This window comes from Eschrichtius robustus, chromosome X, assembly GCF_028021215.1.
Source record: "Eschrichtius robustus isolate mEscRob2 chromosome X, mEscRob2.pri, whole genome shotgun sequence".
Lineage (NCBI taxonomy): Eukaryota > Metazoa > Chordata > Mammalia > Artiodactyla > Eschrichtiidae > Eschrichtius > Eschrichtius robustus.
In genome coordinates, this window is record NC_090845.1 from 11,988,777 (window position 1) to 12,002,232 (window position 13,456).

At 38.6% G+C, this 13,456-nt stretch overlaps 1 protein-coding gene across 1 annotated transcript; it reads right to left on the bottom strand.

Moving 5' to 3' along the window:
- Nucleotides 1-8,291: 8,291 nt before the first annotated feature.
- On the bottom strand, nt 8,292-8,804 carry LOC137756754 (small ribosomal subunit protein uS12). The gene has a single exon (XM_068533250.1). The coding sequence runs from the start codon at nt 8,772-8,774 to the stop codon at nt 8,343-8,345; it is 432 nt and encodes a 143-aa protein (XP_068389351.1). The 5' UTR covers nt 8,775-8,804; the 3' UTR covers nt 8,292-8,342.
- Nucleotides 8,805-13,456: the final 4,652 nt, after the last annotated feature.

The following is a 13,456-nucleotide window of genomic DNA, read 5'->3' on the forward strand; positions in this document are numbered from 1 at the left end:
CAGAAATATTCATGCTATGTTTGGCTCGGTATACTGTGAATAAACAAACTGATGGGAAACATATCTCTCTAAGCTTCAGTTTCTTCATATTTAAAATTAAAATTCATCTTATCTACTTTATAAAATTGAGATGAGGAATATAATGAGATACTAAATGAGAAACATTTTATGGAATTCCTGACACATAATAGGCACTGTCTAATTTCATCACATACCTAACAGGCCCTATGAGTGCTTGGGGCTCAACAAGGAAAACCTTTGTGGAAAGATAGTCGTTAGCTCAACATCACTAGTTATTAGAGAAATGCAAATCAAAACTACAGTAAGGTATCACCTCACACTGGTCAGAATGGCCATCATCAAAAAGTCTACAAACAATAAGTGCTGGAGAGGGTGTGGAGAAAAGGGAACCCTTCTACACTGTTGGTGGGAATGTAAATTGGTGCAGCCACTATGGAGAACAGTGTGGACGTTCCTTAAGAAAACTAAGAATAGAGCTACCATATGATCCTGTAATCCCACTCCTCGGTATATATCTGGAGAAAACCATAATTTGAAAAAAAAACCATGCACCCTAATGTTCATTGTAGCACTATTTACAATAGCCAAGGCATGGAAGCAACCTAAGTGTCCATTGACAGAAGAATGGATAAAGAAGATGTGGTATATATATATATATATATATATATATATATATATATATATATACATACATACATACACACACACACATACAATGGAATACTACTCAGCCACAAAAAAGAATGAAATAATGCCATTTGTAGCAACATGGATGGATCTAGAGATTATCATACTAAGTGAAGTAAGTCAGACAGAGGCAGACAAATATCATATGATATCACTTATATGTGGAATCTAAAAAAATGGTACAAATGAACTTACTTACAAAACAGAAACAGAGTGACAGACATAGAAAACGAACTTATGGTTACCAAAGGGGAAAGTTTGGGGGGAGGGATAAATTAGGAATTTGGGATTAACATATACACACTACTATATATAAAATAGATAACCAACAAGGGCCTACTGTATAGCACAGGAAACTATACTCAATATTTTGTAATAACTTATATGGGAAAAGAATCTGAAAAAGAATTGATATAATATATAAAAATATATATATTATGTATATATAAACTGAATCACTTTGCTGTACACCTGTAGCTAATATAACATTTTAAATAAACTATACTTCAATAAAAAAAGAAAAAGAGTCATTAAAAGGCAATTGGGGGGAGGGGGGAATTTGAGGAAGGTAGTCAAAAGGTACAAACTTCCAGTTATAAGATAAATAAGTACTAGGGATGTAGTATACAACCTGATGACTGTAGCTAACACTGCTGTATGTTATATATGCAAGAGAGTAAATCCTAAGAGTTCTCATCACAAAGAGAACATTTTTTTCCTTTCTTCTTTTATTCGTTCTTTTCTTTTTATTATACCTATATGAGAAAATGGATGTTAGCTGAACCTATTGTGGTAATCATTTCACAATATATGTAAATCAAACCATCATGCTGTATGCCTTAAACTTATACAGTGATGTATGTCAATTATTTCTCAGTAAAACTGGAAAAGATTAAACATAATCATGTATTTAAAAGAAAAAAGGGAATTTGGATCCAGTATGAAATGGCTTTCCCATAAGATTTTGGTGTCGTTTGATTGCATTGACCTAGCAAAAGACCTCAAGGCCTACTCACCCTATCCAATACTTGCATCTTTACTACAGCTGGTAAAGCTCACTCGAACTAAAAAGATGTGACTAACACTGATTTAAAATAATGAAGGCTAACACAATAATAATACATATAAGAAATGTAAGTCTAGACCAGTGGTTTCCAACCTTAAGCATGGAACACCTGGAGGACCACACCTTGCTGGGCCACATCCCCAGAGTTTCAGATGTGTGTCTGAGAATTTGTATTTCTAACAAGTTCTAAGTTTTTCTGATCTACTTTTCCACAATTTGAGGTCTAGACTTTGTCACACTACAAATAGTAGTGTGACAGAAGATCCACTGGAGTTCAGAGAATCTTGCTAGTTGCCGATGGACCAGAGAACATCACTTGAGAGCTCCCATTTTAAAAGGAATGGAGAAGAAAGACAGGAAGCAAGTATGGTAGACAGAATAATGGCCCCCAAAGACGTCCATGTCCTAATCTCTAGAACCTATAAAAACGTTACATTACAGGGCAAAAGGGACTTTGCAGGTGTGATTAAGTACCTTGAGATGGGGAGATTATCATGAATTATCTGGGTGAGCCCAATGTAATCATAAGGGTTCTTTTAAGGGAAAGAGAGAGACAGAAAAGTCAGAGATAGGGAAGGAGATGTGACAACAGAAGCAGAGAAGGAGAAAGAGATGTGACAATGGAAGGAGAGGCTGGAGTGATGTGAGGAAGGGGCCACGATCCAAGGAATACAAGTAACCTCCAGACACTGGAGAAAGCAAGGAAAACAGAGTTTTCCCTAGAGACTCCAGAAGAAATGCAGCTCTGTTGACACCTCTTTTTTAGCCGAACGGGCCCATTTAAGATTTCTGATCCCCAGGGCTGTGAGCTAATAAATTTGTGTTGTTTTAAGCCACTAACTTTGTGGTCATTTGTTACAGCATCAATAGAAAACAAATAGAGCAAGTCAGAGACAACCTAGCTCTTTGCTCAATTTACCCAAGCAAGAGATTATTATCAATGCTTCAGGAGCAATTATTTATTGTTTCCTTTAAGGATGTTGATAAATAGTTTAAAAACGAAGTTTCTAAGCTATTCAATGGGTCTTAGATATGCTATAAGCCACCAGTCTATTCAGAAATACCCCTCAATATCTCCTCATCATCTTTACTCCAATCCACTTCCTCACCAAGTCAGCTGACCCTAGATTGTCGACTCAAGGTAGCCGTATGAGTCTCAGTGTAAAATCAAGTCTGGTCTGATTCACTAACAGGAACTTCACGTGTGTTAGTATTAGTACTCCCACACCCTTAAGATAAATAAAACTCAAATGGATTGTGTAGTCAGTCAAAGAAATTGCATACACTGTTCTTGGTTAAGTTTACAGCGACTTCTCTACCCATTCTCAATTCTCGAACATAGATTGCACAGATTGTTGTGAAAACTAAGGAAAAACAAATATATATGTATATATATAATTATAAAATATATATTAAAATATATAATTCTTAAAGAATATCTCTCTGATCATCATTTGGCCCATTATAATGTATATGGACACCTGGATCAATGAAATGCATGTTTTCATAATTTTTGTATGGTACCCTCATCCTTCATATTTTCAAACATCGGTAGGTGCTCTCTTCTTTTAGCAGATGCAAAACCTTACAATTCACATTTATAAAACAGATGAATTGGGACATTACCTCAATACAAAGGCACATGAACCCCTAATATTTTGATGGTTTTGAAATAATTATATACAATTAATGTGTTACACTATTTTTCTCAAAAAAAAGCTGTTATTGACCCAATGGTAATTTTTACAATTCATGGTATCCTGGATGAACAGAAATACAGGAGTATTGTTATTATTATTTTTTTGCTTGAAAACATTTATAATGAATTTCAAATATGCATTTAGAATTTCCCATGACCACTTAGAATAAAACTAAGCTAACAAAATGTATACGTGGATTTTTAATATTCACAGTGAAGATACACTTTACAAACATTTGAAAGCTTTCCTGCATCCTAGAAGAGCTGAAGATGGACTGAGGATGGACTAACCCCTTTACTTCAGGGGTTATTCATGATATAGAATGACAAATGTGCCTTCAGTCAAGAGCAGAGATTGCAATCTGAATGAATTCCTTACGGAGACAAGATTTTCCTTTAGGGAGTGGGAATGTTGCGTGTACAGCAGGAGACAAAATATATAAGATTTTTAATTTACTGTATATTGACTCTGTAGGTTTCTCTCTGTCAGGATACATAAAAACAAATGACCTCATTAATTTTTACAAGTCTGCAATCTTCATGTCGTATACAGCCACATCGACAGTGGAGAATACATTATAATTATCCAAATTCCTCAGACTAAACTTTGGTAAGAATAAAGAGCATGGTTGATTGCTTTCAATATTAAGATACTGAGGACATGACTTTGGTTGGGCTCTAGCATTTAACGGACGTAGTGTGGTATAATGTTTTCTACCTCTCATTTGACACCAGCGGCCATTTTGTCTTTTCTAAGAATTAGGATAAATCAATGTTACGTTCATTTTATCATTACTTGTTCAAGTGTGGGTGATAGTCTATGCAGATTGATTTGATATTCTCCACTTTGAGTCTCTTTCTAATGCAGCGTAGAGAAGAGTTCTCATTTGGTCTTATAAGGAAGAGAAAAAGAAAATTCACTAAAATTAATAGGCAAGTTGGTGATATCCTTTAGAGATGACACTGACTTCTCCACTACTCTAATTCGCCACTTATTTCTATTGGAAAAGTAATTTAGGCCAATAAATAATTTACATTAAATGAATGTTTGTTGACAAGATGAGTACCATAAAAACATATTTGATGGAATTGTTCCTCATTGGAGATTTACCCACGCACATAGTTCATTGTGGGTATATAGTTGGCCTGAGGGGCTCATGAAGGCAAGACTGTATATGTGAATTTGGACTTTGAAAAATTGTATTTTGCTTCCCATATTTTCCTTTGAATGACTTTAGAATAATTTTCTCCTATCACATGAATGACACTTTTAAAAAGTTTCATCCCTTGCCGTTCTGTGTTGATGCACATGCCTCCTTTCATGAGACCTATATTTTCCTTCTACTTCCCAATTTTCTGTTTTTCCTGGTAAACCTATTACAGATCCATTGTGACACAAAGATCTTTTCACTTACCACTGTAATATCAGCGTCAACACCTAACGCTTAATGTCCCATGGTTGTCAGATTTTTTTGAGAGCCCTAATTAACTAGATGCATGCATCACTGATGTTTACATGCAACAGATGGCTTAGCTGGGAGAAGTAGATAAATTTAGCTTCTGTTGGGCATGTGTGAGTAATATACTGGAAAGAAAAATATGTAGAAAAAAATGACTTGAATTTTCCTGTATTTTGAGAGTTTTTAAAACTCAGCTTTGGGGAATGATATCTTTTTATAACACTGAAGTCCCTTGAAGGTAGAGGTCTGGCATATGTTTGCCTTGGTGAAGAACTGGCATGAACAAAGGCAAGTTCGTGGCTTTGAATTCTGGAGCAGGACCCTTGGCTAATCATGGACTCTTAGGGAATAGGCAAGTAGCTGATCCTAAAGGACAGAAACTATTGATTATTTGTTGTAGTCAGAGTAAGTGTTAGGTTCTCAAGAAATGATTGCTGGTAGATAAATGAATGAGCAAGTGAATGAATGAATGACTGCTAAGGATAATTAGCAAGGGCTACTAAAGTCACGGTTTGCCTACAAAATCCTTTCATATGCATTTTACTTGAACTTCGTGACAAATCCATGTGGTGGAAATTATTGTCTCCGTTTAATAGCTAAGAAAGCCAGAGTTCGGAAATGTACAGGGGCACGTCCAAAGTTCTTAGCTGGTAAATGGTGAAGGCAGAATTTAATCAGAAGTTTTGGCTCCAAATTCTCTACTCCCACGGTTATACCCTGTCATGTCCTATTATCTGTGTTCAGTCCGAATTTGGGTGTCTAGGAGGATAATGGAAGGATTTCTGGTGTGATATTTGTGGGGCTGCAAGTTTCCTTAGAGGCCCAGCCTAGGTCTCCCTTTATTTATGGCTTATGAGAGAGGAGGCCCAATGATGCCTGACATTGGGGAAATATACCTGACCCCACTGAAGGCAGTAGCTTCCAGCATAGAAACCAGAAGCCATTTATCTATCTATGTATCAACCTATCTATCTAACTATTGAGGTACGATAGACATATAAAATTGTAAGATACGTAAAGTGTACAATGTGATGATTTGACAAACGTATACATTGTGAAAGGATTCTCCCCAGCAACCCCAGGCAGGTAGAGCCATATCTCTGGAAAATCAAAAATGATTTCCACCATCTTCCCAGCTGAACTGTAAACACCAAGAGGGCAAGGCCCACACCGGTCTCTTCTACAAGCTTTTCCCCAGTGCTTAGCACAATTTCTGAAGCATAGTAGTTCCTCACTAAACACACTTTCCCCTCACACTTTCAGACTTTAAATTGTGCCTGAAAACCTGACTGCAGAGTGAGAAGACTTTAAATGATAAAATATTTCCATTAATATTAATGGAAAAGATGCCACTGCATTCCATTCCAACCTGAGACCCCTAGTTAATTTTTTACAGGTAGAAAATACCTCAACTGAATGATGAAAGTAAGCTCTTGTAAGTATTGTAATAAACAACAACGTGAAAGTAAATGAATATCGTTTGACATGAAATATAATAAAAGCTTATTATACTTGACAAAGGCAGAAGAGATTTCTTGAGAGTGGGTGGAGGTGGCAATGAAGGAGTATTAAGGAGTCATTCTTTATAAGGAGTCATTCTTTGTAAGGAGTCATTCTTTACAAGGTGTATTTGTCTTTCTGTCCAGTTTTATCCACGAATTTTTCAGTCTTTTGGGAGATTATGGTTATTTTGCACTCAAACTTGTCTTAAAAATATTAGAGCACAGAAAACCCCTTACAGGTCAAAATAAAGGCTGATGAATGAGAGGACTTTGAAACACGTGAAGATACCTTATGCACCCATCAGCTTGAAGATCTAAATACAATTTCTGTTACTGGATATATGAACCCAAAGGAAAGCATTTGGGTTCATTACAGTAAGTCACACAATTCGAACATGTTCCATACGATCTTCTCTGACTAGGAAACTACTGTTTCGAGTAAATTGAGGAATGCATCTTTTTCTGAAATGGTAATGCAGATACATTATTTCTTTAGTGTATTTACTTAGTGCTTTTTCAGGTGAAAACCCAAAAAGAATCATCTCAGAAGTGGAATAACTTTCTAAGAACTCTTAGGAAGCCAACAATTAACTGACAGCCACTATGTGAAGTAAATCTGTATTTGATGATTGATTAAATCCTGACTCAGCAAACTAGAAGCTCTAAATTGACTTGGGTGCTGCTGACCTCTGTTGATGAACATGCATGGCTCTGTCAAAAACTTACTAACTTTGCTTTTGTTGGAACAAAGCCCAAAAACAGTTGGTCTGCTGCTTGAAGAGGGAAATGAGGGCACGGTAGGGAGAAGGGTTGGCTCCAAAGACCCTCACGGCCTGGTCTTTCCCCCCTCAGGTCCCATCTGTCTACCCAGATGCCTTTCTCCTTACTTCCTTGCACCTCTGTGATTCATCACATTTTTCGTTTTGAAAGTCTCAGAAACAGTTCAAGAAGGCAATTTGAATTTCCGACCTTGGTTTAGAGATATTTTTTTAAAAAAATCTTTCTAATGTTGGTAAAAAATGCACTCTCTTCAACTAGAACTTAAAGGTAGATAGATATTCTTGTAGGACTTTTAGTGTACCTCTATTTTTACTTTACATAATAATTACTAGTTTGAGTATCTTTTTTCCCAGAGTAAATGCAACTCCTTGTGGGAGAGACTTGATTCTCTTTCACTGCATTATCTCCTATGCTTCACGTATACAAGGCACACTTTTGAAAATAGGAATGCAATAGATGCCCCATGGAGAGCCTGAAAGAAAGACTATTTTAAAGATTTTCCATATATTCACACATAAAGTCATGCACTTATATGCATGTTGAGCTCCCAAAGAAGAATTCAAGGAGGTGGCCAGTATCCTAGATAATCTGGTTGAAGTGCATGCTAAAATTAATGTTACGTTTCCAGTTTTAATCACAGCCCATTGTCTAGGTATCATGACTCTAAGATACATTCCACAGCTGTGGTTATCTATATTCTAGCTAATGCAATGCATTTTCAATCTCTGCATTCATTTCTGTTTATGTGTACTTTGAAACTCTCCCTGGCACCTCATGTAGATATAGTTGTTTTTAGGACCCCTTCCCTTTGCTTTGGGCGGTTACGACTCATCTCGGGAGCCTGGCACATTTGTCATCTGGAATTATTCTCTAACATAGCATGCAATAAATTGACCTTTAGCTTTCAATTTGTTGTGGCATTGAAATTGACTCAGTCATATCACTTGCTTCAGCTTTTACCCACTTATTTAGTTTCTATCCTATAGTACGGAATTGGACATTCTATGTAGTAGCATAAAAAATTTTAGGAATCTGAAATTAGCAATATGCTACCTTCAAGGTATGCATTCTTTTTTTTTTTTTTGGCATATGGAAATTTATTACTATCCTGCTTTCATCATCAAAACTTATGATCTTGGTCTTTCCTTCTTGCCTTTGTATAAGGCCAAAAGAGAGACATTGGCTACTTTGACAACCTTAAAGCGGACTCCAGGAATGTCACCAACAGCATGACCTTTGCGACCAAATCCAGCAACCAGAACTTCATCATTTTCCTCAATAAAATTCAAACAACCATCATTGGGTACAAAGGCGGTGATTTTTTTGCCGTTCTTGATTAGTTGAACCCTGACACACTTCCTGATGGCAGAATTTGGCTGTTTGGCTTCAACCCCTACTTTTTCAAGCACAATTCCCTTGGCATGAGAAGCACCTCCAAAAGGGTTGGCCTTCAGGGCTGTGCCCAAATGGGCTTTCTTGTACTGTTTATCATGCCACTTTTGGTCTCGTCGGTGGCTACGGAGCTTCCTGGCAGTACGAAGACCACGACACTTGCCCATCCTGCCGGCGCCACGGGCCTGAGCGAAGGAGACAAGGTATGCATTCTTAAATGTTAATTGAATGCTCTGAAGTTGTAGGACACATTCAACGTTCATGTTTGTCTTGTTTTTGATAAGTTATTTTTGTTACACAAATGGTAATGGATTACGTGAGCAAACAATGGAGAATCTGAATTTATAACAACAGTCTTTGAGAAATAGAAAGATGTGCTGATATCTAAATAAAAACGAAACATCCTTTGGTATTTGGGAAGAAAGATAGAATTCCAGAGATTGTTTTCCTCATCAAATGAGAGCTAATAAGAACTGATGACTGAAACAGGTGGTAGAATTAACTAGGCCAACCATCCAATCATACAAGCTGACACAAATCACGAATGTATTTTTCAGGCTGAAAACATGGGCTCTGAAACCCATCAAAGTACATTTTACAGGTGATTTGACAAAATGTCATCATGTAGGATGCAAATCATTTTCTGCACCCTTTCAATACATATTTGGTTTTGGTTTTGGTTTTTTAAAATAAAAATTCCATCCTAGAGGTTTATTTTAACTCATAACTCTAATAACAAGAGGTATCAAAATAAATCTATCTGGGAATTCCCTGGCGGTCCAGTGGTTAAGACTTGGTGCTTTCACTGCTGTGGACCCGGGTTTGATCCCTGGTCGGGGAAGGGTATTCATATACTCTTTTTATTTTTATTTATTTCTTTAAATCTTTTTTTAAAAAATTTATTTATTTATTTTTGGCTGCGTTGGGTCTTTGTGGCTGTATGAGGGCTTTCCCTAGTTGCGGCCAGCAGGGGCTACTCTTCGTTTGGTGCACGGGCTTCTCATTGCGGTGGCTTCTCTTGTTGTGGAGCAGGGGCTCTAGGTGCGTGGGCTTCAGTAGTTGTGGCACGCGGGCTCAGTAGTTGTAGCACGTGGGCTCAGTAGCTGTAGCTCGTGGGCTCTAGAGCGCAGGCTCAGTAGTTGTGGCTCACAGGCTTATTTGCTCCGTGGCATGTGGGATCTTCCTGGACCAGGACTTGAATCTGTGTCCCCTGCATTGGCAGGCAGATTCTTAACCACTGTGCCACCAGGGAAGCCCCAATACACTCTTGCATAGGAACTCAAGAGACATTTAGTGACTTGTTCAAGATTGGTTGCTCTTTCAGCAGGAATGGAACTTGGACTCCAATCTAGTGCCTCAACCCATGATATTTTGCTTTTGCCATGACGTTACAGATGTCTAACAGCACTGGTGAACCGGTAGATGTTTAACAACTGGGTCTCCAATGGAAAATGAAAAAGCTCTGATTTGTAAATTCTCCCATGATGGCCTATTTCAAGCTACCAATATGATATCATTGTACACAGAATTGGGAAGTGATGCACGGTAGTACACCATTATATGATATTTCCAGCCTACAGATATAATAAACACAAATAACTTCAAGCTCATAAGTAATAGTAAAACAATTAAGGAGTGATGAGTTTGAGTAGTATCAGCTTTTGATAATTTATTTCATTGTAAGTTTGTATAATTTTTAATAATAGCTATATTTAACCACTGGCTTGCGAAATTTCTGAATATCTAACAATTGGCTCTCATGAGCCAGTACACGCTGGCCCCAGCACTTTATTGCCTGATATTTGCATAAAGACTAGGGATAATGAATACCGGCATTTTAAACATTTCATGTTAAATCTACACCTTACTCACCATTTGGTACTTCTTATCTATTTCTGTGTCTGCAATAGGAACACTTAGATGACAAAAAAAAAAAAAAAGGAGAATGTGAGCTGCTTTTTGCAACTCTGTGAAGGGGAAAATTTGGGAAACTGAGCCAGGCTTTGAAGCCAGGTCTGGAGAGAGGAACTAGGTAAGAACTGGGAGCTACCCCAAAATTAGGAAGGAGGTTTAGAGATTGAAGCAACAAGCAAGAAGGCCTTGTTCTCCTGGACAGAGTCCCAGAATAATTTTTCTCATTGCCCATCACCAATGTGTTTTTCCTAGACAACTCACAGATATATATGCCATTTTAATTTTAGTGCTGTAAATTGCTACAAGCCTATGAAAACTTCACTTCCTCTTTCCCCACATCCCTAGATGACTCAGAATTTTTAATTTCCATGATGTAAGATCATTTGAGCTTCATTTCTGGATCACACCCAACTCTTCTCTCTAGCATACAACTTTTTCCTGATCCAAGTTCTGAATCCTCAACTGCCTGTAAGAGCACCTCTACGAGGATATGGCCCTAACCCCCAATTTGGTCACAACAGCCTCATCATACTCCCCCCAAAGAAGCTGAACTCGTCCGACTCTCTGGCTTCTGTGTGTGCCCCTCTGTTCACCTACTCATCCAGACTTGAAACTTCTGAGTCATAGTTGACTTTTTGCCTTCACCTCATTGGCTTAGTCTAGTCAATTCTACCACTGAAAGGCCTTCCTAATATGCCTCACTCTTTCGAAGGAACTTTTCCTTTTTTTCTGTCATTTAGAATTTTTTTTCCAGATTTATCGAGATATCATTGACATGTAACATTGTGTTAGTTTAGGGTGTACAATGTGTTGATTTGATACACTCGTGTATTGCAAGATGATGACCACCATAGCATGAGCTAACACCTCCGTCGCATCACATAATTTGTTTAGCGGTGAGAACATTTAAGAGCTACTCTCTTGGCACGTTTCAAGTACATAATACAGTATTATCAACTGTAATAATCATGCTGTGCATTACATCCCCAGAACTCATTCATCTTCTAACTGGTACTTTGTGCTCTGTGACTAGCATCTCCCCGTTTCCTCCACCTCTGGTAGCCACTGTTCTGTAACCGTGTCCCCCTCAAACTGAGCTCCTCTGCCAAGGTGGTGATTAACCTCTCTACCCAAAACGTTATTCCCTTTCTCATGCAACACCTGTTCCCCTAAAGACTGAGGGCTATCAGAGAAAAGGCGGCATTGGAACTGCACACAAGCTCCTGTGTCCCTGTCCTTTGAAGTAAAAGGCTTTTGCTTTAGCCTCCCAGGCCTCCCTGAGTCTCAGAAGACTGTCTCAAGAGTTAATGATTGGGAAATGTGAAGATGTAGAAACAAAGAATATTATAATGTTGGGTGGGGAAACTAGTAACAATTTAGACTATAAACCAGCTACCCAGCAGAATCACCGAGCTCCCGGTTCCCTGCAAGATACAGCTAAAGGCCTGACACACATGTCTAAGCTGTTTTTACAGGAAGCAGACCCGCACCAGATGAAAACTGCTGACTGCAAGCATGTACACCCTGGACTGGTTGAAACCAGGAGACTGGTGATGCTCAAAACTTCACTTTGATGCCAGGCAAAGCACGAGAACTGAGCACAAGCTGATCATACACCCTGCGGTCTCCTCCATCGCACTGCCTTGAAAACCTCTGTCTCCTAACTGGCAACTTGGAGACCGTCTGAGGACTTCAGTCCACCATCTTCCCAGGTTGCTGGCCTCCTGAATAAAGCAACTTTTCCTTTTTCACCAGCACTTGTCTCTCGAGTATTGACCTTTTGAGCAGCGAGTAGCCAAACTGGGGCTCGGCACTGGCATCCTCTTGTTACAGTTCTACTCTCCGTTTCCATGAGTTTGGTTTTTTTAGATTCCACAGGTGTCTTATCATACGGTATTTGTCTTTCTCTGTGTGACTTATGTCACTTAGCAGAATGCCCTCTTTCTATACAACCGCCGCCCACTAACTCCAGTAACAAGGCTCATGTGTCTTATGATTGGACACTGCAATTTCCCCTCTGGCCTCTTTGCTTCTCATTCCTCCAATCTGCTCATTTTGTCACCTTTACCTTCCTCAAGTGTCTACCTAAAATCTGTCAGTGCCTCCTGAATCTAGCCCCGATGTCTTCTCCTGGCTTCACAGTCTTACATTCCAACTCTTTGTCCCATGACTCCAATCTCTACCCTACGCTAGTTAAGGTCATTGTTTCCTGAGTATGCCTGGCCCCTTCCCAACTCCCAGCTTTAACCCATTCTAGGATTTCTGCCTAGAATTAATCTTTTCACCAATTACATCACTTTTTTCCTGACCTCAGCTTTCCATCTGGATCCCATCCTTCCTCTCGGACCTCAGTGGAATCATCCGTCCTTCTTTTATGCCACCCAGCGCCTTCTACCTTTTATAAGTCATCTGGGTAATTGTTTTACCCTCTCTATTAGAAAAGAAAGACCATGCCTTACATTTTTTTCCTGCATTTTTGCAGGGCTCAGACTAGAGATATATGCTGACTTATTGAGATGGGCAGCCAGACGCATTTTAGAGTTTCCTCCAGACTAACTTTGTTAGGGCTGTGAGAGAAAAAAAATGCTGTGGAATGTCGATTGCCATAGTGGGAAAATCAATAAGAACAGTAATGTAACAATATTAAGAGTTATAATTCCTAAGTGTCTTATCTGTTGTCAGGCACTTGCTAGGTGATTATCTATCTCTCTCGCTCTCTCTCTTTCCAGATCCTTACTACTCAGCAAGGGATGCATTATACATGAGTAAACTGCACCTCAAAGAAGCTAAGTAACCTTTGCTAGAATTTTAACTCAGGACTCCCTTTAACTGAGGCTCATACATTTCTAGTATCTATTGGGAAGGAGGACAATACTAGCACAGAAATAGCGGAGAATGGGAGGAGGAGCCCACCACTCTCTCTGTGCCCCTGCCA

Coding starts and splice junctions, on each gene's coding strand:
- LOC137756754 (XM_068533250.1), bottom strand. CDS start 8,774: ATGGGCAAGTGTCGTGGTCTTCGTACTGCCAGGAAGCTCCGTAGCCAC.